The sequence below is a fragment of the Pseudorasbora parva genome, chromosome 20 (assembly GCF_024679245.1).
Source record: "Pseudorasbora parva isolate DD20220531a chromosome 20, ASM2467924v1, whole genome shotgun sequence".
In the NCBI taxonomy this organism is placed as follows: domain Eukaryota; kingdom Metazoa; phylum Chordata; class Actinopteri; order Cypriniformes; family Gobionidae; genus Pseudorasbora; species Pseudorasbora parva.
Window position 1 is genome coordinate 5,046,464 of NC_090191.1, and position 26,756 is coordinate 5,073,219.

At 39.6% G+C, this 26,756-nt stretch overlaps 2 protein-coding genes across 3 annotated transcripts; one reads left to right on the forward strand and one right to left on the reverse strand.

Annotated features, from left to right (window-relative positions):
• Positions 1-317: 317 nt before the first annotated feature.
• Positions 318-5,641, reverse strand: LOC137049022 (uncharacterized). The gene is made up of 4 exons (XM_067427418.1): positions 5,634-5,641; positions 2,008-2,044; positions 577-1,872; positions 318-464 (listed from the first exon to the last, which is right to left on the reverse strand). The coding sequence occupies exons 1-4, from the start codon at positions 5,639-5,641 to the stop codon at positions 318-320; spliced, it is 1,488 nt and encodes a 495-aa protein (XP_067283519.1).
• Positions 5,642-10,541: 4,900 nt separating this feature from the next.
• On the forward strand, positions 10,542-24,069 carry LOC137049252 (gastrula zinc finger protein XlCGF57.1-like). Of its 2 annotated transcripts, XM_067427746.1 has the most exons (4): positions 10,542-10,601; positions 18,930-19,511; positions 20,951-22,006; positions 22,548-24,069. In XM_067427746.1, the coding sequence occupies exons 2-4, from the start codon at positions 19,025-19,027 to the stop codon at positions 23,066-23,068; spliced, it is 2,064 nt and encodes a 687-aa protein (XP_067283847.1). In that variant the 5' UTR covers positions 10,542-10,601; positions 18,930-19,024; the 3' UTR covers positions 23,069-24,069. The 2 variants fall into 2 exon arrangements, with proteins under 2 accessions (XP_067283847.1, XP_067283846.1); XM_067427745.1 differs by lacking the exons at positions 10,542-10,601; positions 22,548-24,069 and adding an exon at positions 11,418-11,443 and having other exon boundaries at positions 20,951-22,523.
• The last annotated feature ends 2,687 nt before the right edge of the window (positions 24,070-26,756 follow it).

Consider the following 26,756-nt stretch of genomic DNA (forward strand, 5'->3'; position numbering starts at 1 on the left):
ATCTTTAAAAGCAGATGTTTTGGAAAGTGGAAAGCCATCTAGAGCGCTTTTCCCTCCGCCTGTCTGTCAGGAAGCTGATGATCCACTGACAGATGGAGGAGGGCACAGAAGGCTGTGGGTATCCGTGATGATGAGTTAAAGCGGAGCTGAAGTCCAGGCTCCTTACACGAGTCCCAGGATGTGGAGCAGCCCCGTGTCGACAGCATCATCCACTGATAAGCAAACTGCAGGGGGTCCAGAGATGTCCTTCAGGTGGGCCAAAACTAGCCTCTCAAATGATTTCATGACCACAGATGTGAGGTTCATGCACCAACGGGCTAAAACCAGCCACGGAACTTAATTTTCAGGGAGAAGGAAATCCTCCGCCCTAAAAATGACGACTTCTTTTTGGGTTCTTGAGCTGCTCTTTCCTCAGTATCACCCTTGCTCTTCCTGTCCTTTTTGGACCTGAAGGGATTCTTCATCTGCAAACAAATGACACTCATGATTTAAAACAGTAGTGTTTAAAACAGAATTAATTTCAGCAAGTATAGGTATTAGGTAGAACATTAAACATTTATACAGAGGAGAAATGACCTTTTTAAGGATGTTTGACTTCATCATCTTTAACCTGTTTCTGAAGGTCAGCTTTGGCAGATCCTCCTGAACCGACACAGCCTGACTGTTCATCTCAGTCGATGTTAACTGTTCAGCCGGTGGAAATTTCTTTTCCAGCGAGTCAAAAACTTGGCTGACCACCAACTCAGTCAGATGATCCACCACTGTCAGATCGAAATCTTCTTCTTTAATGGAGAAGGGCATCACTGGAGTATTTTCAGGGAGTTTCGCAGGTTGAGGGAATCTGGAGGACACAAGAAGACGCTGCACGAGTTCCTCCACAAAATAATGGAGAAAATCTCTAGCAGTCGTTCTGACCTCCTCCGAGTCTCTCTCTGTGGGCGGCATCTCACATCTCTGGACACAGTTCATTAAATCTGTGAGCCTTTGCAGTCGTCCTGAAGCTGCGTAACCGATGTCCTGCCCGCTGACGTGACCGCTGCACTTCGACATGTAAAGAGCGGTCATCAGAGAGTCAAATAAGGTGATGGTCTTTGGCCCGTCACTGTCTGAGGGTTGATCTGACTCCAGCAGGACGAGTGACAGTCCACCCTCATGTGTCTCAAAAGTCGGCTGCAGAACTGGAACAGGCCCACTTCTCCATGTCCTGGACGCTGCAGTAGGATCCCATGCCCGAATGAGTTCCTCCACAATGTAGTCGATTACATTGCTTGTGGCCTCAACCGTACGACTTGGTCTGAGAGCACAGGGGAGTTTGGCCTCTATTGCCGCGAGGACCGTGCCGATGGCTGTCATGGCCGCTCCGCGGGTGATGTGGCAATGCAAAACACTCAGCTTTCGGATGACCCTACTGATCAGTAATTCCCCAATATTAGAGCAGGACTCATCCGGACAGAAGTAAACGAAGCACGGTGACGAGGCTGCGTTGATCTTCAGGATGTTGTTGTGCATCACCACATTCACCTGATGCCAAACTTCCTCCACCACAATGCCAGCGAGTTCACCGTCTTCACCCAGAGAGTTGCTGAAATCACATTCACCGCTGCTGAGGAGAACATCCACCGTGATCCCAAAAAGGGTTTCAAGTAGATACACAAATGGGAGCCGCTCCGTCTTCAGGATCACTGGTCCTTCTTCTGAAGGGTCCTGCTGAAGATCCTCAGTGGATGCGGATGTGGATGGCCTGTTTGGGTTCACCACTGCAGAGGTATCCATGCCCACTACACCAGATAGTTTTGACATTAAACCAGCTGCAGTTGTGGTGGCTGACGCTGCAATGGCAGTCAGCATTTGATGGATTTGCTGTCTGGAGAACTGTGTGTGTGAGGGGGAAAGCTAAATTAGTTTGTTCTAATGAATAAAAATTTTCTTTGAGCAGATCGTTTGCTTTATTCCTAAACATGGACTTATAAATGATAAACATGTATTAATATGCAAAAGTAGACTTACAGGGTAGCTCAGTGCTGCCTGTATCACTTCCAAATTCCTGAAAAACACACAAAACCATGAATATAATATAAGACAAGTAAATGTATCTTGTTAGTTAGCTAGAAAAATAATAACTGATTTTGCTAAATATATCCACTCTATTACATATTCATTCTATGTTTACTTAACCTGTTAGTGTTTATATTTAACCAACAAATTGGAGTAGAAACATAATAATTTTATTAAAAAGTATATATTTAAAGTACCTAATGTGTAGTAAGGGTATTTAAATGTTTGTATAACTGAGACTTATTTGATTGATTATTTAATATGTGATTAATTGATTTTTAAATAAGCTTTTGTTTTCCGAAAGGTTTTGATTCATTGTGCTGTTGTTGTGCTGAGAATTGATTAAAACATTTATTACAACATTTATTAGTTTAAAAAATAAAAGCTTTTAATTTAAGTGAACTTAGAATAATCTTCAAATAAACACATTATAAGTCATATTTAACTGCGGCCTTCATATATAATCAATATACAGATAAATTATAAACTAAATATAGATGAATCCTTATTAAAGCTGCAATTTTCTCTTGCTACCTTTGTTTTTTGATAAACATTAAATGTGCACTTTGTAACTTGTCTGTCCTCTAGAGGTCACCTATTCAAAACAACGGCATATTTTGATGCCGCCAAGTTTGAGCGCAGTATCTTGGGACATGTGTTCTTCAGCTCACAGCCGGTGGGAAATAATCGGGATAGACTCTGGCAGAAATCATAGTCATGGGTGCGGTTATTAATGTTACTGTAGTATAAAGCAGAGCAGGAGCGAGTGTTGTAGAGCTGAGCATGGCCACTGGAGCGAGTGTTATTGAGATGAACACACGGTTCGTGAGCAGCGGGACTTTTATTATGCCACAGTCGCCGACACCATTTCCGTTTTTCTGGTCATGAGCAGTGTTGGGGGTAACATGTTACAAGTAACGTGCGTTACGTAATAATATTACTTTTCTGGAGTAACGAGTAAAGTAACTCATTACTTTATAAATTTACACATTAATATTTGAGTTACTTTTTAAAAAAAGTAATGCGAGTTACTTTTTAGTTTTATTAATTTTGCATTAAAAAAAAATTTAAATAGCCTTTTGAATTAAAATGAACGTTGTCGTAGAATCACGCACTCACGTGCGCGGGAACAGACTAGTCAGTCAGAAACGAAGATGGCAGGCCAGAGCTGTACATTACTGCGATGGAAGTATTCTCATTATTTTGAAATCGTAAAAGAAAAGGAGAAGGGAATAATCGTTAAGTGTAGATTATGTGCGGTTGAAAAGCTTTTGTCAACTGCTAAAAACACCACTTCAAATTTAAAAAAACACCTGCATGCAAAGCACAGCACTACATCGCTGGAAGCGAGAGAGCCGAATGATTCCTGCACCCCGCCTGAAGCTAAACAACAAAAACTTGATTTCAGTTCGCCAGGTAAAACAATTAGTTCGACTGAACTGAACAAATTGGTTGCTGCTTTTATTGTTGAGGAGATGCAGCCACTGTCCACTGTGGAGGCGCCCACATTTCGCAATATCATCAGCAAAATCTCCGTGACAGGGAAAAGGCCGGGGGCCGTGCTGCCCGATCGCAAAACTTTTACAAGCTTTTTGGACAAGGCGTATATGGACATGGAGACAGACCTGAAGAAAACTTTTGCCGATCTGGAATATGTTTCCACCACTGCTGATCTATGGACTGCTCAGAATAAAAGTTTTTTGGGAATTACTGTACACTGGATCGATCCTGCTACTAGTGTTGTAGTACTCGAGATCGGACTTTTTAAAGGTCTTGGTCTCGTCTCGGTATCGACCGCATTTTTACTCGGTCTCGTCTCGGTCTCGGGCGAAGATGACTCGGGATTTTGTCTCAAGACCGGTCAAGACCACAGCTGAAGGCATATAAAGAACAGAGAACTCCACCCTGCGCGCACTCTCTCTGTCTTCAAAATAAGCACATACGCTCTCTCTGATACTTCACATATTAAGCTAAATCAAAAGTTCAGAAAACCGAATCCATGTTGAACGTTGCGCGTTCGGACAACTGTTTTGAAGTACCGCTCGGTGTGAATTGTGCTCAAAAAACGTTTGACCAGCTAAACAGCTGACATAAATCATACATTAAATAAATAGGAAACAATTTCTATCCAGTTATGAAGTGTTTTCTGTGTGACAAACCTTCCGCGATGTTCTGACAGCCGTGATTCACATACAACGGGTCTGCTAATGTCCGATTCACGACCCAATGACTCATTTGAACCGAATCATTTTAACGACAGTAATAAGAACTGATCTGTTCAACAATGAACTGAACGAATCAGTTTAATCATTTACTCAGAACACCTCAGAAATGAGAACGCAAGTGTGCTTACCCAATTTAGCAAGAGTGGAGAGTAAGATTTATTAGTTTTAACTATCCACAGTATTTCAGCTTATGTATGTTGAATGTGTAGTAAAATAAATAGTCTAAAATCATTTAGTTTAGACTGGAGTGAGGTGAAAACAGAACAAAACTGTTTGTTAGCTAGCGGATCATTTTATTAAATTGTATATGGCAGAAATTGTGGCTATTTCTTAACTGTTAATGCTATTTCTAATATTGATATGATTATATACCAAAACAATTCAACCTGTTGGAACAAAAGAAACATCAAGATAAGAGATCATACATAATATGAGATATAACATAAGATAATAAAGAATGATTGTTTCGTTGCATTTTAAAAAAAAAAAAATGGTGTGTGTGTGTGTGTGTGTGTGTCAGCCACCACCAAAGACCATTTTTGACCCAAAACCCTGCACATGTGAAATATTTGTTAAATCAAACTGTAGTTAATCAAAAAATGCAAGTACAGGGTTTCTTTTCCTTGTTGTTGCACAATAAAGCTGCACAATAACATTTTCAATTTGTAAATGAAAAATATGTACATATTTAAAATAATTTGCTTAAGCAGCATACTAATGCATATCTGTATGATACATCTTCCACCTCCTATTATTCACATTCATTTAAGACATAATGGACTGTGTCTGAGATTAATACCTCATCCAGATTAGCATTCTTAGGGAGCTTTGAGTTTTAAAATGGGATTGAGCACTTTTCACAAAACAAAACACAAAGCTCTGTTAGTGTCAGTTTGGTGTTTGTGTCCACCATAGACTGTAAACAATATGGACACGTCGTCTTCAGTGCCTCCCATTTAAGAAAAGTTAAGTGTTATTTGCTTATAGAAGAAAAAGATTAATTCCCACAAAGCTGCAATGCCTTTTGATTATTTGATCAAAACTTCTCTCATGGTACACTTACACACCCACACATACGAGAGAAGTGCCAATCATATGCATATTCCACATTTTATCATAAGTGTGGGGACATGCATTGGTCTCGGTCTTGACTCGGTCTCGGCCTGTCTTGGTCTTGGTCTTGACTCGGTCTCGGCCCTTCAAAGTCTTGGTCTTGTCTTGGTCTCGACCCTTCAAAGTCTTGGTCTTGTCTTGGTCTCGGTTTAGGTGGTCTTGACTACAACACTACCTGCTACACTGCATCGCCAGAAAGCTGCAATTGCCTGCAGACGATTTCGTGGGAGACACACGTACGATGCCATCGCAGCGGAGATAGAGCAAATTCACAGCTCGTTTGCTCTTTGTGGTAAGATAACTGCCACTGTCACTGACAATGGCGCGAACTTTGTAAAAGCATTCAGAATGTTTCAAGCTGATGATGACGATGAAGCAGAGCATAATGAAGACGAGGTCATCTTTACGGACTTGAATGAAGTTTTACGCGATGACATTGAGACCAGCGAAAGGTATGTTCTACCTCCGCATCACAGGTGTGCATCCCACACCCTTAACCTTATATGCACGAACGACGTAGTCACATTTTTGACAGCGAAGGTAGAATGCAAAGCAGTGTACAGGAGTGCAACTGGAAAATGTTCAGCCTTGTGGTCAAAAGTTAGTCGATCAACTGTGGCATCAGAGAGCCTGGAGGAATTCAGCAAAAGGAAGTTGCTGGTCCCTTCAACTACAAGGTGGAACTCGTTTCATGATGCGCTAAGCAGAGTCACAGACATTCCCTTAGTGGACCTCAATCAACTTTGCACTCGCCTGGACATCAGATGCATTACGGAGAGAGAGTATCTTTTCCTTAAAGAATACTGCAAGGTTCTGAAGCCTGTCTGTATGGCATTGGATATACTTCAAGGTGAAGATGACTGTTTCTATGGGACCCTTCAACCTACCCTTGAAATCCTGATGGCCAAAATCGTGGCACTGAAAGAGGGCCTCTCTCATATGATGGCTGACCTCCCAGACCTCATAGTTCAAGTAAGTCTGTTTAATATTGTCTTATTATTAGTTGTATTATTATTTTTATTATTATTATTATTATTATTATTATTATTGTAGTTTTATATTATGTCAAGTAACTTTTATTTATATAGAACTTTATACAATATAGATTGTTTAAAAGCAGCATTTCAGTGATAACAGGAAAATAATGATTCAATGATGTAAACAGAATTAAATTTCGCTGTTAAGCAGCACTGTAAAGAAAATAGTTAACAGTCATTATTCAGTTCAAATCAGTTCAGTGTTTTAGTTTGGTTCAGTAACTGTGTAGTTCATCAATTATGAAATGAGTTCAATATATAGCTAAATGGTTGTTTAAATGGATAGTTCACCCAAAAAAAGAAAATTACCCTATTATTTACTCACCTAGTTGGTGTATGACATTCTTCTTTCAGATGAATACATTCAGAGTTATTAAAACATGTCTCTTCCAAGCTTTATAATGGCAGTGGATGGCAGCTCAAAATTTGAAGACCAAAATAGCACATCCATCCATTATAAAAGCAATATATACCACGCCAGGGGGTTAATAAAGGCCTTCTGAATTAAATCGATGGGTTTGTGTAAGAAAAATATCCATATTAAAGGCGTTGCCGTAAGATGAATACAGAAGGTGGTCCGCCAAAAGCAAGATATTTTACTTTATAATGTGTTAAATATTGATATTTTTCTTACACAAACCCATCATGTCGCTTCAGAAGGTCTTTATTAATCCCTGGATCCTACGGAGCACTTTTATAATGGATGGATGCTTTTTGGGGGGGCTTCAAATTTTGGGCTGCCATTATAATGCTTGGATTAGCCAGGACATTTTTATATAACTCTTAATTTTTAATATCATTTTTAAGATGAGTTAAGGGTGAGTAAATCATTGGCTAATTTACATTTTTGGGTGAACTATGTCTGTAAGTTTAATTCTACTTTTCTGACATAAATTTAATTATGAACGCATGTCTATTAGTTTATAAACTGGTAGTTTTAATTCAGTTTAAAACTAGATTTTAAAACCCATCTAAAATTCTCTTACAGGCTATCAAGACAGGGTTTAGCTCCATCCTTGACAGTGATGAAGCTTTGCTTGCTGCGGTAACACTGCCAAAATTCAAGCTGCGGTGGATGAGGGATGAAACAAGAAAAGACAACATCAAGATGATTCTGGCAGCACAGTGTCGTGCTCTCACCATTGATATACCACAGAAAGAGCCACTGCAGTCTCCTGAAAGCAGAGACAACGAAGATGACTTCTTTGCATTTCCTGAAGAGAAGAATCAACATGACGAACAAGCAATTACTGTGGACATGGAGATTTGCGAATACCTGAAATCAGCTGATATGGGAAATTTACATGAATTCCCCCGGATTTTGAAGATCTTCTTAAAAGCCAACACAGCAACACCTTCCAGTGCGCCAGTTGAGAGGCTGTTTAGTATTGGAAGTCTCATTCTCACCCCAAAAAGAAACCGTCTCACAGACCAGCGCTTTGAGAAACTGCTCCTTCTTCGCTACAATCGTTACTTTGAAATAAAACCCAGATGAAATGGTGAACTCTTAGTATTAAGATAATAATCTAAACGTTACATTAAGATAAATCTTTTTTTTGTATTATTATTATTATTGCATTACATTGCAGAAGTGATTTGGACTTTTTTTTTCACAAAATAAATTTTGTTTTGAGGACATTTGGTCTATTGGAATAAATTTATGAATTTATATAGGCCATGTGAAATGTATCAAATTTAAAAGCTTACAAATGTACTTACAAATTTGTGGCGTTGTTTGTAGTATCATGTTCTTTAATAAGTTATTATTAAACATTTAAAACGTATGTCTATTTATGTCTTTTGCTCTAATATAACTTAATTCATAATGGCAATTATCTAGCCTATTTTATACTGTTTATTATCACAATGGACAGTAAATTTCAATTTTGCAGTCCATAATCTACCCACACAAAAAGTACAGAAGGAACATTACTGTGTTAAACACTAGTACAAGAATTTCAAGACTCAGCCAGGTAAGAAAAAGTAACTCAAAAGTAACTCAAAAGTAAAGTAATGCATTACTTTCCATAAAAAGTAACTAAGTAACGCAATTAGTTACTTTTTTTAGTAGTAACTCAATATTGTAATGCATTACTTTTAAAAGTAACTTTCCCCAACACTGGTCATGAGTATGAGGTAATACAGCTCTGTTTGTCTTGTTAGATACATTCGAGTGTGTTGAAATGGATGCTATGATGTTATTCAGCGGCTGCTGTGACACTTGTTATTGCACACTGCTAAGAGTAAAGTGTTTCTGCAAAATAAATCCGGAAACTGAGGGAAACGCAGACGTGACGAAACTGAGAGGCGACTGCCGCACACGTCCCGGCTCCTTGGTTAAAATAGCAATTTTCTCACATTTACAAATATTTGGAAACATTTGGAGTATTATAAGTACTCAACTGAACCAAATGTAAAACACAGACAGAGTAGTTTTGTGTATATTTTACTGCAAAAATGTTACATAGTGCATCTTTAATGACAGAAACTGGTTTATTAGGCAGCTCTCACTTTAAGATCTTCCGCTGCCAAACATTTTGCAGATCTGACGCGTTTTCTCTCTTAACTCTTTTAGTTAATTTAAGACGTTATTTAGCTTATTTAAGTTTAAGACTCATTTAAGACTAGTCTTTTAAGAATAATTGACAAAACGGGCATTTTGGCTCAATTTTGTGTTTTACTGTTCGTTCAAGCGTGAAAGAGGACTCATTAACACAATTACACAAAAACTGCTTTAAAATAAGTTTCATCACTAGAATATAATAGATATTTCTATTTTTATTGTACAAATAAATAAATAGACATACCGCTCAGTCAGATTCCAGAAGAAGTTGTCTATGACTGATTGAGTAGTGACGTTCTCCGGCTGTGGTACAGAGAGTTTTGCAGCTAAACGCACCGCATAGGCCAGTTCTCTGTAATGGTCTGACTGAACTCCAGTATTACAAGCCATTGTAAACGATCATCAAACACCAAATACTGAGGACGAATGACTTTACACCGAGACTGCAGAAAGCGATGGGCTTCAGGACTCCTGCAGCGGCAGTTATAGTGTGTTCTGACTGTGACATCACAATAGAGAGATCAGCACTGATGAACATTCTAATGGAACGCTGGAGGAATGTGGCGGCACTGCTGCAGATGCTTCAGAGTCTGTGATTATTATTATATGTTCTTCTATCACTAATTGATGGAGTGTGTAGCTTTTCATTTACAATCATGTAAGATATGGAAAGGACCAGCTATAACCACTGACAAAATGTGGCTTTAAAATCTGTCCAATACTTAACATTTGGAAAAAATATATATATTTATTGAAGGATAATCGCTCAGGTTTTTGTAATAGTTGGCAACCCTGCATAGAGTTCTTACAATCAGTATCTGTATAAACTCTTATTTTACTTGCTACAAAATTGTATTATACTTCCGCTTTGGGTTTTTTCTGTTTTCTTCTTCTTCTTCTTTTTTTGGTGACCAAAGGTCTTGTTCTGGTTTATATGTACACTTATACAAAAATATTTGAGCCTCTCCTATATTGTTGATTGAAAACTGCATAATAAATATATGCTCTTTTTTTTTTTACATTCATAAACATGTCATCTCTGTATCCTTTCCATTAATAATAAAAGAAGAAAAAAACTGACGTTATAAACTGCAATTTTTAGCCTCCTTGTTAGTGTGCTCCTTATTCAGTTTTCCACCCTATTCATCTAATATAAGGGAAATACACGAGAGAAATTATTTTTTCACTATTTGTAACATATTTCAAAATGTTAATTATTGTTGCATATTTTTTTGTTTGTTGAGTCTGTGGCCCTAAAAAGGTTTAATTATATTTAAAAACATGTACTATTTTTGCTCTTTAGAAAAATTGCAATCATTGTCATTGAAAAAAAGTTGTTGGTTTCTGCTCACAGCACAGAATCTCACATATTAGATGTGGTTCAAACTCTTTGTTTGTTAAATTAATTTTAGTACATCAATGACCAATACGTGTTTAAATATGTATTTCAACAAGAATTCAACTTATGTTTTTTTGTGTTTTTGTATGCGAATGCCTATGCACATCTGTGAATTGAGCGTGTGTGCAGGACGTTTATTTTGGAGTGGTGTTGTGACGTCAGAAGGCTGCGCCGCGCTCCTGCATCTGTTGTGATTCTGCAGAAGAAAGGTTTGTTTTAAGCGTATAAATCAATATAAACTGTTCAGGCAATGCTATCGTTTTAACAAGAACCGTCAAATCACTGTTTGAATATTAAACTTAACATTATAATGCGTTATCTAACATTAATAGACTTTATTTTGTGTGAGTAAAGACCAATTCATACATGAGTAACATAAATTATGCGTCTCATTTCTCTATATATCGTGAATCGGTTTATGATAAACATGAATTCGGTCACTGGTGAGTAGAGCTGAGAGAAACTGAGCTTTTGAAACTCAATACAGGGGTTTTCCTGGCTCAAAGTGTTTGTTTAAGTATAGAAAAGGGTTTAAATGTATCATTCATATATTTCCACATCACTGTAGAATCTACGTCTGTGTTTATTGAACTAATGGTCACTCTTATTTGTTTATTGAACTATTGGTCACTCGTATTTGTTAATCACAATCCAGATTCCAGTAAGAGCACACTAATTTATTATAGAAAATACAATATAATCATAAGCTGGGCTGGTCCTGTTATACTGTGACTTTTCTTTCTCTGATTTATACGTCACATATTTATAATAAATGGCTTAAATTACATATTTAGGTTCTCTTTATCACTTAAACAGATATTAAAAAATAAATGTTGTATTTATTGATGGATTCAATCGTATCATGTCCTCATGCAAAGTAATCAACTTCCACAAGAGCTATAAACCATGAAATGATGATAATTTCTAAATATTTGTAGATTGTTATAGAATAGGCTAAACTTCCTCAAATCATTCATATAAATAAAGTGAATCTATAGTTTTTTATACAATTTTCTTCATTACAGTGTCCCTGAGGTCATCTTCCCTGTTAGTAAGTATTTTCTCGGCCTTCCAAAAAAGACCACTGTAAACAGAAATAACCTTCAACTCTCACTCCTGCCTGTTTTTTTAGTTTGTGAAATGTTATCCTGCTTGTCCCACTCTTATGGTACGTTCACACCAGATGTGAATGAAGCGATAAGCGTGAGTGATTTACATGTTAAGTCAATGCAAAGACGCGAATAGACATTCTGCGGCACGAATTACGCGAATTGAGCAACATGAATTTGAACTTTGGCGGATATTCGCACTGCGGTAACCAATCAGGAGCCTGCTTCCTGCTGTCAAGTGGATGAAGTGATGGAAGGCAAACCTCGAGGCCAGAGTAATGTAAAAATACTACAGTTATTGTGTCACAAAATGAGTTTTTCAGGTGAGAATGTAGTTTAATGCTGTTGACCCTGTTAGGCTATGTTATGAAGAATGTTTGTCTGGTCGACGGTCGTAATAATGTAAAAACATATCTGACATGGTTATTAAAGATCTGTTTATCTGTAGAAGGTTAGCTAGATAAATGTTGATCACTTTGAAGGCCACAGCTAACTGAAAATGTTCCACCCAGTTCGATTCCAGGTCTATCAACCTAACAGGGTGGAAATTCAAAGAGAATTTAGTGTATTAAAACTGTTATATAGGTGCAGTTCCACACATTACTGATTGCAAACCATGCAGGACAATGATAGAAAGCTCATCCACTCTGTCATTTTTAAATAATAATTTGACATCAACAGTTGTTTTGCGTATTTATATCTTCTTTTGGGAGGTGAAGAGCATTAACAGCATACAGTATATGTTACAGTTAGTGTGTGTGTCTGATGCCAATTCATAGTCCTTGTGATGTGTGATCTAACAGACACCCTGTGTCTGTATATATGTACTAGCGAGTACAACATTGTTTAGAAACTGCAATAAACTCCAGCAAGTGATTTTATGCCAATTCACAGCACCTTTATCAACAGATCAAGTATTATAATGCAAAATATCAAATTGGAGAGTTTTACTGCACTGATACGTAACCATACACTGTAAAAAAAAGAGGTTGGTAAGGAATATGATGCTCTGTTTTAAATGATTGATATCTGAAGAGTTTCTGTCAACTTTAATTTAACAATCTATATTTGTCTGTCCCTCACATTAAGCTATGGGATGCTTTAGATGACTTTGTAGCAGCAAAGACTTTGGAGCACCTTTACACAGAGCGCCCCAACCCGTGTTGGCCTTTACACAGAGCGCCCCAACCCGTGTTGGAGGCGTCCGTGGTGACCACCATACATACATCTGGAAACTGTCCCCAGTGATTTGACCACGGGGCCAGGGCTTTGACACAGCCACGAGCCACTTTGCAAAATGAACAAAGTTATCCAAAGCTGGCCTGAATGCCACGCTTGGGGAGGAACCCGTGATTTTAGCCAGTACTGCAGGGGGCGCATGTGCATCATGCCCAGCGGAAGTACTGGAGAAGCTGATGCCATTAGGCCTAGCATTCTCTGAACAAATTGTAACTGGTCTGTTGGTGCTTTTTCTGTACGAACATGCAAGCTGCTGTGTAGTCAGAGCGCATTCGTTCAATAGCCAAAATTGTTCCCAGGAGGTAGATTCTCTGCCTGGGAAGCAATGAGCTCTTGGCTGTATTTACTCAGATATATACAGCCTGAGACCCAGGCATTCTAGCCGGCTGAGTAGCACTGATTTTATTTCTTCCTCTAACCTGGCCAGTACGAGCGTCATCAAGGTAGTTCAGAATGCGCATTCCCGCTTGTCTAAAGGGGGCGAGAGCTGCATCCATACACTTAGTGAAAGAGCGGAAGGCCAAATGGTAGAACTGTGTACTGATAAACCTTCCCGTCGAACACGAATGTCAAAAATGGTCTGTGATGTGGAATAATTTTGATATGAAAGTAAGCATCTATCAGCTCCACTGAGAAAAAACAGTCCATTGGGCGGATTTGTGCGAGGATCTGTTTTTAACCCTTAGGCGCCAGAGGTTTTTTCCTAAAACATTCGATTTTGACATCTTAATTTCAAAAGCAGTGGTGGAGGAAGTACTGATTCTCAGTACTTAAGTAAAAGTTCAAGTAACCAGAAATATATTTACTTTAGTGAAAGTAGAAGTACTACAACGACAACCCTACTTAAGTAAAGAGTAAAAAGTACCTGATTTTAAATGTACTTTAAGTATTAAAAGTAAAAGTACTTGCATAAAAATGTATTCTCTTAATGTCTAATTCTAATAATTAAAAAGAAGAAAACAGTATGAGCGGTGGCATTTTAATTTAGTTAGTTTTGGGTTAATGTAATTGTTCTTACCATCTGTTGCCTAGTTTACATTCGGACTTACAATTCTGGTTATCTGCAATGTCATTTTTCTGAAGCAACATTCTCATCAGCTTTGATGTATTTAAATCTTCATATGTATGATATTTTTACCTTTTATAAAGGACATTTTCCCCAAATCTTATTAAATATAGGCTTTGCTTTAGCTTTCCCTTTATATTCTTAAATTTGATTAATAAATTAAATTAGAATAAGATACAATAGGGTTGTTACCAATCAAATTAAATAATTAACACTGAAAAATTACAACTGCACTAAATAATGCTATGAGATTGTTTTAACTAAAAAAAAGTTAACTAAACCACCAGTAGATGGCGGCAGGTGAATCCTTATGAGAGAGTCATTGAGTCGATTCGTTCAAACAGCTGATTCGTTCATAAATGAGGCAGTCGTTTATGAATAGGGCATTGAATCTTTGATTCAGTAACGCACTGTTGCTGTGCAATACGTTATGGTTCGGATGTGGAAATCTGATCTTGGAAATATTTTTGTTGCTGAAATAGAACAAAAGCAATAAAGCAATCAGTAAAATGTAAGTGACTTGATGTTAATTCATTGTTTATGGAACTGTCAAATGAAATCAGTGTCAAATTTTCTGTCGTGATGGTATTCAGGAAAACTACACTCGTTGGTCGTGTCGTGGTGTTTTTTTAACTGTTATAAAATATAAAAACTAAACATTTTGAATTTTTAATGCAGTTACTAAGTTTCTTTGTGTGAGCGGGGCTGATTTGTTTCCATTTCTCCTCGAGAGGCTGCGCAAGCCTCAACAGCGCAACCGTCAATTCATTAGCCTATAACGTACATTATACTACGAAATATTATTATCCGGGCAAGCCTTAATCTCGAGCCCTGAAACTGATCAGAAAATGTAACGAAAATGTAACGAAACGTTGTAGAAATGTAGTGGAGTAGAAAGTATAATAATTGCTGCAAAATGTAACGAAGTAAAAGTAAAAAGTATGCACTATTTATTCTACTTAAATAAAGTACAGATACGTGAAAAATATACTTAAGTAAAGTAACGAAGTATTTGTACTTCGTTACATTCCACCACTGTTCAAAAGGCTATATCTTAAAAGTGATAAAAGATAGACACTTTCTGTAAACTAGAGAAATATTAAGGATGACCCAAAAGTTTATGTAGGGATTACATTTTCCCATCTAATTTGCATATTATGATGGTATATAGTGGTGGCAATCTTGGATTATAGAATTTTAATGAAAAGCCACGTTTAAATGATAAAATGCAGCACTTCTTTCCCCCCAAAATGTCCCTTACTTTATATATGCTATATTGCACGATACTGAATGTTCAGGTAAATAGTAAACAAACTGTAAATCATTACTAATAAATGGCAGAAACAAACTGAATGCATGTAGCGGTTTGCCTTTTGCTGTAGAGATTTTCCATTTACTACATACAGTAGGCACTCTGATTCCATATATGGGGCACATATATATTATACATTGAGGAAAATAAGTATTTGAACACTCAGCTATTTTGCAAGTTCTCCCACTTAGAAATCATGGAGGGGTCTGAAATTGTTGTAGTTAATGTATGATTTTTTAACTATTTATTTGTATGTGAGAAAATCAATGTTAATATTTGGTACAGTAGCCTTTGTTTGCAATTACAGAGGTCAAACGTTTCCTGTAGTTTTTCACCAAGTTTGCAAACACTGCAGGAGAATTTTGGCCCACTCCTCCACACAGATCTTCTCTAGATTAGTCAGGTTTCTGGCCTGTCGCTGAGAATCACAGAGTTTGAGCTCCCTCCAAAGATTCTCAATTGGGTCTAGGTCTGGAGACGGGCTAGGCCACACCAGTACCATGATATGCTTCTTACAGAGCCTCTCCTTGGTTATCCTGGCTGTGTGCTTCAGGTCATTATCATGTTGGAAGACCCAGCCTTGACCCATCTTCAATGCTCTAACTGAGGGAAGGAGGTTGTTTCCCACAATCTTGCAATGCATGGCCCCGGTCATCCTCTCCTTAATACATTGCAGTCACCCTGTCCCATGTGCAGAAAAACACCCCCAAAGCATGATGCTTACCCCCATGCTAAACAGTAGGGATGGTGTTCTTGGGATGGTACTCATCATTCTTCTTCCTACAAACACATTTAGTGGAATTAGGACCAAAAAGTTCTATTTTGGTCTCATCTGACCACATGAATTTCTCAAATGACTCCTGTGGATCATCCAAAAGGTCATTGGCAAAATTAAGATGGACCTGGACATGTGCTGGTTTAAGCAGGTTAACCTTCTGTGCCATGCATGATTTCAAACCATGACGTCTTAGCATATTACCAACAGTAACCTTGGAAACGGTGGTCCCAGCTCTTTTCAGGTCATTGACCAGCACCTTCCGTGTAGTTCTGGGCTGATTTCTCACCTTACTTAGGATCATTGAGACCCCACGAGGTAAGATCTTGCATAGAGCCCCAGTCTGAGGGAGATTGACAGTCATGTTTAGCTTCTTCCATTTTCTAATGATTGCTCCAACAGTGGACCTTTTTTCATCAAGCTGCTTGGCAATTTCCCCATATTCCTTTCCAGCCTTGTGGAGGTGTACAATTTTGTCTTTAGTGTCTTTGGACAGCTCTTTGGTCTTGGCCATGTTAGAAGTTGAATTCTTACTGATTGTATGGGGTGGACAGGTGTCTTTATGCAGCTAACGACCTCAAACAGGTGCATCTAATTTAGGATAATAAATGGAGTGGAGGTGGACATTTTAAAGGCAGACTAACAGGTCTTTGATGGTCAGAATTCTAGCTGATAGACAGGTGTTCAAATACTTATTTGCAGCTGTATCATACAAATAAATAGTAAAAAAAAATCATATTGTGATTTCTGAATTTTTTTATTAGATTATGTCTCTCACAGTGATGCCATTAGAAAATAATAATAGTAATAAGTAATCTAATGCAAATACTCGCTGACGTTGACAATGCTCTGATAAAACGGCTCACTTGCACACCAGCTCTGCTTTTGTTTGCACTGATTCAATGCACTCTTACTCTTGCTTATAGATTTTGTATAGAATCATGATGTTTTTTTGAGTAGGGATGAAGTATGACATGTCTGCCATCTAGTGGTGGGGAGTTCAAATTAAATTTGACACCCTATTTGACAAAATCGGCCGTTTTATTCAGTGCCACATCTTGTAGAGTATACTCGACCGTGGCGCCTAGAGGGTAAATGTCAGCATTCTGAAAGTGTGTTTGATAAGAGCCTTGTTTAGATGTATGAGGTCTAAGATGGGCCTGAGGCTGCTATCTTTTTTGAGGACGAGGAAATGGTGGCTGTAAAACCCTGACTCCCTCTGGGCGTGAGGCACCACCTCTAGCTTTTTTCATTAGTAGGCTTTCCACTTTGGTTTTGAGGACATGTGTCACGTTGCTCTCCACAGAAGTGAGCATCATACCTGCGAAACAGGTGGTTTGCTAGTGAATTGGACGTTGGTCGTGCGGTGGGTGGGCCCAGGCGCCTGCGCTGTTGCTGGCTCGTGTCGGTAAAAAATGGCACCGCTTGGGATGCTTTTTTTCTGTGGTGAAATGCTCTGCAAAGCCATCCACCGCTGGGCCGTACAGGGGTAGTTGGAACGTTGAGGAAAACGGTTTTATTGCCCTTCTTTATCTCCATCAGGTTAAGCCATAGGTGGTGTTCCAGAATGTTCAGGCTGGCCATCGATCTGCCTATGGCTTGGGTGGTGGCTTTCTTGGTGTGAAGGGCCAGGTCTGTGGCGCTCCGGAGATCGGAAAGCCTCCTGATCTTGACCAGACTCACGCATATCACAGAGAAATTTGGCCTGAAATTCTTGCAGAACCACCATCGAGTGGAGCGTGGAGCCTGCTTGTCCAGCGGAAGCATACGCCTGATTCGCCAAGGCTGACGTAGTACGACAGGGCTTTGAGGGATGGGAGATGTTGTGCTTCCAGCCGATCACAGAGCGTGGGCAGAGGTGAGCCGCAACCATTTCCTCGAGTAGAGGAAGCTTCTCGTGGCCCTTTCCGATGCTGCCGTCAATGGTCGAGAGCGTGTGCGCCGTGGACGGGCAGAGTGAAGTACCTGCCATGACTTCACCAGCTCTGCGTGCACCTCAGGGAAGAACGGAGCGCCTCTCTGTCAAGGGGCCTGTTGGAGCCCCAGTTGATACCACTCATCAAGGCGGCTGTGCGCAGGCTCAATCCAGGCCCAGGTCACCCACAGCTTTAGTGAGGACACAGCGTAGTTTGGGTTTCGCACCAGCCTTTGAGTTGTGATGTTGAGGGGATGGGGTTGTCAACGGTGCCCTCTGGTTTCCCAGTTTTTTTACACAGAGGTTTGGCCTGAAAAGGAAATGGGAGTGCGTGAGGGACTGGGTCGGGCTCTGCGAAGAGTGCCATCCGTGAATGGAGGGAGGAGATGGCCATACCGATGCAGTGAGAGCAGCCGAAACCAGCAATGGCAGTATCTGCGTGGTGCGCTCAGATTGCGCTGTTCTGCCGTTGGCTCATTCGGTTCCCACTGGCCAGCCAATAGCATGTGAGACGTCCGACACTGTTTTGACTGGGCAGTAGTGATTTTACAAATTACTTCAGTATATTTGAAAATAGGAGAATTCCCAGTGCGTCTTTGACGCAGTACAACTGACTATTCAAAAGGGAACCCTGTAACAGTCAACTGAATCAATCGCAACACAGAATGATTCACTGAGTCGAATCACTCAAATCACTTCCAACACTGACTCCTGCTGGTCAAAAAGTGTAAATGCAATGAGAACAATCAAACGTTTATAAATTCTGCAAACCAACTGTTCATTTTTTCATGGAAATTTAGTTTATTTAATCTACAAATCATAAATGTAATGCATAAGTGTCTAAATACAAAACATACAATATAATGTGCTCTTTTAATAATTTGTAGTATGTAGAGTGTTTTTATAAGCTTTATGAGTTTTTTTTCCTTTACAAGTTACTGAACTACTAGCTAGCTGAGTGGGACACTCAGAGATTGTTTTAAGTGTTTTTAGTCTAATCAAATGATTTAAGTCCATCAACTCTGACTCTTACCAGTGACTGAACTACTGAACTAGAGCTGATTGACACAATCAGATATTTAGTGTTGTGTTTTTCTATTAATTATTCTCATCTTAAACAGGACAAACACAGAAAAACTCCTGGTTAAGCAACTGAGATCAACGTGACACTATTATACAGATTGCTTTCATTAAAGTGGAGAGTGAAGACATAAAGATGGTGATTATTAAAGTGGAGAGTGAAGACTTGAAGATTGAAGAAATATGCAGCGTGAAAGATGAAGAAACTGAGGAACAAACAAAGAAAGTGGAGAGTGAAGAGAGTGAAGAGTTAAAGATTGAAGAAACATTCAGTGTGAAAGATGAAGAAACTGAGGAACAAACAAAGAAAGTGGAGAGTGAAGAGAGTGAAGAGTTAAAGATTGAAGAAACATTCAGTGTGAAAGATGAAGAAACTGAGGAACAAACAAAGAAAGTGGAGAGTGAAGAGTTAAAGATTGAAGAAACATTCAGTGTGAAAGATGACGAAACTGAGGAACAAACAAAGAAAGTGGAGAGTGAAGAGAGTGAAGAGTTAAAGATTGAAGAAACATTCAGTGTGAAAGATGACGAAACTGAGGAACAAACAAAGAAAGTGGAGAGTGAAGAGTTAAAGATTGAAGAAATATTCAGCGTGAAAGATGAAGAAACTGAGGAACAAACAGGTTGGTTTATTCTCAAAGCTGAACACCGTAATTTATTGTTATTTTGTGTTTTAAACCCAATATCTACTATTATTATAACATACCTGAACATAAATAGTAGTAAATGAACATTTATAAACATGTCTTAGAAAAAAAAAAACAACAACATTAATGATCATCTTGAGACCAAACAATGGCCATATTCGGGCAGGACTAGTTTCCAGGGGGACGTTAGTGAAAATTCGTATTTAGTGATTTCAATCCGGTCCAAATCTGATTGAGACACTCTGAAATTTAGTTTGGATTGTTGAGGACAACAGTGTTTTTATGACCTACTGTTTTTGGCAAACTCATCGGCCCTCTGAGAAATCTAATCCTGTCTGAATGCGACTGTCTGTGATTGCTGATGTTGTATTATCCTAAAGCTTCTCCTCGTGTGTTTTTTGACCTGCTGTTTACACACCAGTCTTCAGCATACTTACATTTCAATATGGATGGTATCTGACAAAAAAACATCAACACATACATTCAATGAAGAGAGCCAAATCACAGAAACTGCAAAAATTGGCCTAGATTCCTCTGCTCACTCATGAACTATTACAAACAGCCACTCTATAAACTGGTGAAGTTTACTTAAATAGGTTTTTTTTAAATTATCAATTAAAGTTGTATTAACAAATAAAACATTAAAAGACGTGTATATTTCCCACCACTGTAATAAACACAGGGATGATGGTCTTGTTCAAACCGCTACATGAAATCACAGACGTTGAGAGATTGTGATCAGATTGTAAGATTTGTTACACAAACATGTCCTGTTAAAATACGGCTATAGGCACTGACACATATTAACATACAATTGTGCAAGTTGCTTTCAGTTAAAACACCTCAAACATGTCCTTTAGTCTGGGAATACCTTAAGCTTTGTCTGTGAAAATGGGGGGGAAATGTTATTTTCTTGACATGCATATTTGACACTGAGCTTGAACTGAGATGCAAATAACTTTTTAAAGGGTCACGAAACCCTAAACCAAATTGAGATTTTAGCAGCGTTATGAGTGTTGAGCATCATAGAAGTCAATGTCATCATCCATTTTTCTTATTGTAGTCGAAAACTAGTTCATTTTAAACCTATATTTAACTTCTACGTTTAAATTTATCTTTGTAAGTTTTGTCGTACTGTAGTACGGCGACCACTGACGACTCACCAGTCTCTCATAATTATTCATGAGTCTGTGTCCTTATCCTATGAGAAGACGACTTCAGGACTGCTTGAAAATTACAGACAGGTGACTTTAATTGGGGATTAAACATTTACATTTGCAAGACAGTGGCCGTCCAGGGCCAAAGCTGCGCAGTACTGGTCCCTAGATAGTGTATATAACAAACATGCTATTGCTTTTGATGCTTTAAATGTCTCACTTGTTTTATGTCTGTTTTTTCCCTGAGTGCACTAAAAGAGGCGAGTCGTGACCTCAATGAAAGGGAAGAAGACCATTCTGATAAACATCATGATTTCATGACTGGAGAAAGAACAACACAGGCTAAAAAGACTTGCTCTAAAAAAAGAGCTCAAAAGACAGAAACTAAAAGTTTCACCTGCCAACAGTGTGGAAAGAGTTTCACTCACACAGGACGCCTTATAGTCCACATGAGGATTCACACTGGAGAGAAGCCTTACACCTGCCGACAGTGTGGAAAGAGTTTCAGACATAAAGGAAACCTTGTAGCCCACATGAGAGTTCACACAGGAGAGAGCCCTTATGCCTGCCAACAATGTGAAAAGAGCTTCGGACATAAAGGAAACCTAGTAGCCCACATGAGAGTTCACACTGGTGAGAAGCCGTTCACCTGCACTCTGTGTGGGAATGGCTTCACACAGGAACAAAGCCTTAAGAAACACACGAATGTTCACACTGGAGAGAAGCCGTTCACCTGCACTCAGTGCGGGAATAGCTTCACATGGGAACAAAGCCTTAGGGATCACATGAATAGTCACACTGGAGAACAGGCATTTGCATGTGATCAGTGCGGAAAGAGTTTCGGACGTAAATTAACTCTTAATTGTCACATGAGAATTCACACTGGAGAGAAGCCATTCAAATGTGAACAGTGTGGAAAGAGTTTCACTCAATTAGGAAGCCTTACAGTCCACAGGAGAGTTCACACCGGAGAGAAGCTTTACACCTGCCAACAGTGTGGAAAGAGTTTCACTCACACAGGAAGCCTTATAGTCCACATGAGGATTCACACTGGAGAGAAGCCTTACACCTGCCGACAGTGTGGAAAGAGTTTCAGAAATAAAGGAAACCTTGTAGCCCACATGAGAGTTCACACAGGAGAGAGCCCTTATGCCTGCCAACAGTGTGAAAAGAGCTTCGGACATAAAGGAAACCTAGTGGCCCACATGAGAGTTCACACTGGAGAGAAGCCGTTCACCTGCACTCTGTGTGGGAATGGCTTCACACAGGAACATAGCCTTAAGAAACACATGAATGTTCACACTGGAGAGAAACTTACACCTAGCCTAGAAATCTTGACGCACCCTAGCGGCAGCAAATTGAATTTGCCCGCAAGTGTGGTCTAGCAACTCTCAATTCCTATCTGAGCTGTATTCCTCAGAATCTGGACGGCCCAATCACATCGTGTAGGCTATAGATTCGGCGGGCGGGGCCATAATGACGACGGTCGAGTTGCGTTTGCGTGCTTCTAGTAACACAGAAACTGGCGAACGGCGGCGGTCTTTCGAATCAGCTCTGACCGCGACTCTGGAAGACTTGGAGTTAAGCTTTCCTCTGAGAAAAGAACAAAGAGCGGCACTGAAGTCATTCTCAAAAAGGGAAGATGTGTTCGGAGTTTAGCTGACCGGATACGGCGAATGTTTAATCAGTCAGCGAGCTCCCCTTCACCGTCGTTGCTCCGGTTGGTATAGCGCTATCCTATCGCGTGCAGAGGGAGTTTGAAAGACAACCGTTTATCCCGCCCCTCGGATTGAGCCCTGTCAATGGTGAGTTTCCAGACCAAACATCTTGATGTGGGTCTGGCTTGTCAGGCTAACTTACACCTGCACTCTGTGTGGGAATAGCATTACATGGGAACAAAGCCTTAGGGATCACATGAATAGTCACACTGGAGAACAGGCATTTGCATGTGATCAGTGCGGAAAGAGTTTCGGACGTAAATTAACTCTTAATTGTCACATGAGAATTCACACTGGAGAGAAGCCATTCAAATGTGAACAGTGTGGAAAGAGTTTCACTCAATTAGGAAGCCTTATAGTCCACATGAGAGTTCACACCGGAGAGAAGCTTTACACCTGCCAACAGTGTGGAAAGAGTTTCACTCTAAAAGGAAACCTTGTAGCCCACATGAGAGTTCACAGTGAAGAGAAGTCATTTAAATGTGAACAGTGTGGAAAGAGCTTCAGATATAAAGATAATCTTAGGGGCCACATGAGAGTTCACAGTGGAGAGAAGCCATTTAAATGTGAACAGTGTGGAAAGAGTTTCAGATATAAAGATAACCTTAAGGGCCACATGAGAGTTCACATGAGAATTGGTTTTACAGACAGGAAATGATAACTCACACCAGAAAGAAGTTCCCATGTCTTCAGTGTTAGAAGGCTTTCTCATATTAAAGAGACCTTAAACAGCATTTGAAAACTCAATCTGGAAATAAATATTTAAATATTTAAAGAAGCAGCAATTTTAAAAATCAACTGAATTGTCTCTTGCCATCACACTTTAAAGGCTGCAACATACACCGCAAAAACAGAGAAAAAAGTTCTCGCTCCCAGGGCTGCGAGAACAAAATGACGTAATTTTGTTCTCACAGACCTGGTTTGGGAGTTCTCACAGCTTGTTCTCGACACATCGCCTGAGCAGAACTTTTTTCTTGCGGGTGTCCGAGAACTATTGTGTGATTGGTCATTTTGTTCTCGCAGCCCTGGCAGCGAGAACATTTTTTCTCTGTACTTGCAGAGTACGTTGTTGCCTTTACAGATACTCCTGAAAAGTCATGCAGATCTAAGGCTCTACTATTTCAAATGGCACCAGAAAATATGTATCTGTGTGAAATTAGGGCTATATTCACACTGCATCTGAACCTGATGTTTAGAGTTTTGCCAAATGGTAACTCCATGTTCTGTAACGATCGTCAAACTCTCATCAGCATTCAGATGTCTTTATCTGCGTTTGGCCCCGGGACTGCCGTGGGTTCATTCATCCTGTGTTTTTACTGTCGGTTCTTATGGAGCTACTTTGACGATGGTTCTCGCAACAGAAGAAAGTTTATTAGAAATGTGGAAAACTGAGTTTTGATTTAATCTAAGGCCATGTTTACACCTGGTATTAAGATGTTTTGGCGATCGGATCACAAGTAGAAGAGGAAGACTGATCAGACGTCTGTGAGTGAGAACTTGAACACACTGGAGAGCGAAATGAGACACTGTTGTTCATGTTTAATACTGTAAAGCTGCTTGATTTTAAGCAATTTATTGTATAAAGTCCTATAAAAAAATTCACATTGCTTTGATCAAATGCTTTCATTATGCTTTATTAAAGTTCTTGCTGTTTTCTCAGTTTTGTTGTGCTAATTTTGTCATGTAGAGGTGTCTTATAAATGTTTTGAGATTAATGCTCTGAGCTTTAAATAAGTAGTGAAAACATGAGCAAGAGAAAAAGCACAAGGACGAGCACAAAGAACGAAATAACTTGTTTTATTATTTCATAAGGAAAAGTTAGTTTAGGATTAGTTGGGAAAGTGCATGATATTGTAGATTAGTCCATCCTTTAATGATTAATTTACCTGGAACACTGCAATAATCTACAGGTCCTTCTCAAAAAATTAGTATATTGTGATAAAGTTCATTATTTTCCATAATGTAATGATAAAAAATTAACTTTCATATATTTTAGATTCATTGCACACCAACTGAAATATTTCAGGTCTTTTATTGTTTTAATACTGATGATTTTGGCATACAGCTCATGAAAACCCAAAATTCCTATCTCAAAAAATTAGCATATCATGAAAAGGTTCTCTAAACGAGCTATTAACCTAATCATCTGAATCAACTAATTAACTCTAAACACCTGCAAAAGATTCCTGAGGCTTTTAAAAACTCCCAGCCTGGTTCATTACTCAAAACCGCATTCATGGGTAAGACTGCCGACCTGACTGCTGTCCAGAAGGCCATCATTGACACCCTCAAGCGAGAGGGTAAGACACAGAAAGAAATTTCTGAACGAATAGGCTGTTCCCAGAGTGCTGTATCAAGGCACCTCAGTGGGAAGTCTGTGGGAAGGAAAAAGTGTGGCAAAAAACGCTGCACAACGAGAAGAGGTGACCGGACCCTGAGGAAGATTGTAGAGAAGGACCGATTCCAGACCTTGGGGGACCTGTGGAAGCAATGAACTGAGTCTGGAGTAGAAACATCCAGAGCCACCATGCACAGGCGTGTGCAGGAAATGGGCTACAGGTGCCACATTCCCCAGGTCAAGCCACTTTTGGTCTACAGAGAAGCAGCACTGGACTGTTGCTCAGTGGTCCAAAGTACTTTTTTCGGGTGAAAGCAAATTTTGCTTGTCATTCGGAAATCAAGGTGCCAGAGTCTGGAGGAAGACTGGGGAGAAGGAAATGCCAAAATGCCTGAAGTCCAGTGTCAAGTACCCACAGTCAGTGATGGTCAGCTGCTGGTGTTGGTCCACTGTGTTTTATCAAGGGCAGGGTCAATGCAGCTAGCTATCAGGAGATTTTGGAGCACTTCATCTGCTGAAAAGCTTTATGGAGATTAGGGGTGTCCATGGTTAACCGATTGACCAATTAACCGTAAAAAATTGCGTAACCGAGTGAAACATTTTGCTCGGTTAAGTGGCGTGCCTTGAATTTAGTTGTAATATATGTTTGCACCCCTAGAGACCGCCAGAGCGCTCCCAGACATTTGTAATATCCAAAAGAAGTCATGACCAGCTTTCTAAGCGGGCAATGAAGCGGGCAAAGAAAGCGTGGGAGCACTTTAAAAATGAGTGACGGGGCAAAATGCAAGTATTGCAATGCAGTGCTTACCGCATCTTTCAGGCTATAAGTTGCTCCGGAGTATGAGTCGCATCAGTCAAAATATGCGTCATGAAGAGGAAAATAACACGTCGCACTGGACTATAAGTCGCATTAGGGCAGAAGCAGAGCGGGAGCCGCGCGCGCTGTGCATAACGGAGCAGAAGAAAGGAAGTTTGAAGTGAGAAACTTGTGAATGACTAGAGAAAAGCAGACCTTACTTTAACTGTAATGAAGAAAACAAAAAAGCTAATCGCGGACTGAAAGCAATATGGCCAGAGCTGAAGGAACGAGTCCACAGATGCTTGAACTCTCTGCCGGGAGAGGCTCAGCCGCGCGAGTCAAACGCTGTGTCTGTGTGAATCATTCTCGGCTGCATATTTTACTACATGCTCTAATCGTGCAGGCGCCCTCGCGGCCACTCTCATTGCTCGTGAACTGGAGCGCATCTCATCCTAATTTAACGAAACTCAGCTTACGCCTCGCAGACATGAAATAGATCTTAAGAAACTTGAAATGTCTTTTAACAATTTAAAACGAAAAGAAATAGGCTACTCTCTGATTATGTAATCCATGATGTGCATTTCTCTATATAGGCGCGTTCACTACGGAGATGGTGGTCGTCAAATTAATAAGCTAAAAATAACCCTGACGCACACTATGGTTAACCGAGTATTAACCGCTAAGGGCCTCGGTTAACGGTTAATGAAAAACTTGAAAACGTGCAGCCCTAATGGAGATGAAGATTTTGTTTTTCAGCACAACCTGGCACCTGCCCACAGTGCCAAAACCACTGGTAAATGGTTTAATGACCATGGTATTACTGTGCTCAATTGGCCTGCCAACTCTCCTGACCTGAACCCCATAGAGAATCTGTGGGATATTGTGAAGAGAAAGTTGAGATACGAAAGACCCAACACTCTGGATGAGCTTAAGGCCGCTATGGAAGCATCCTGGGTCTCCATAACACCTCAGCAGTGCCACAGGCTGATCGCCTCCATGCCACGCCGCATTGAAGCAGTCATTTCTGCAAAAGGATTCCCCACCAAGTATTGAGTGCATAACTGAACATAATTATTTGTAGGTTGACATTTTTTGTATTAAAACACTTTTCTTTTATTGGTTGGATGAAATATGCTAATTTTTTGAGACATGAATTTCGGGTTTTCATGAGCTGTATGCCAAAAGACCTGAAATATTTCAGTTGGTGTG

Bases quoted from the DNA above. Each gene is read 5' to 3' on its own strand.
- LOC137049252 (XM_067427746.1), top strand. From the start codon at position 19,025: ATGGTGATTATTAAAGTGGAGAGTGAAGACTTGAAGATTGAAGAAATA. The intron at 19,512-20,950 runs GTTGGTTTATTC...GTGCACTAAAAG, and splicing joins AGAAACTGAGGAACAAACAG to AGGCGAGTCGTGACCTCAAT. The intron at 22,007-22,547 runs TTACACCTAGCC...TTGTCAGGCTAA, and splicing joins TGTTCACACTGGAGAGAAAC to CTTACACCTGCACTCTGTGT.
- LOC137049022 (XM_067427418.1), bottom strand. The intron at 1,873-2,007 runs GTAAGTCTACTT...TCACACACACAG, and splicing joins AGGCAGCACTGAGCTACCCT to TTCTCCAGACAGCAAATCCA. The intron at 465-576 runs GTCATTTCTCCT...ATTTGTTTGCAG, and splicing joins AGTCAAACATCCTTAAAAAG to ATGAAGAATCCCTTCAGGTC.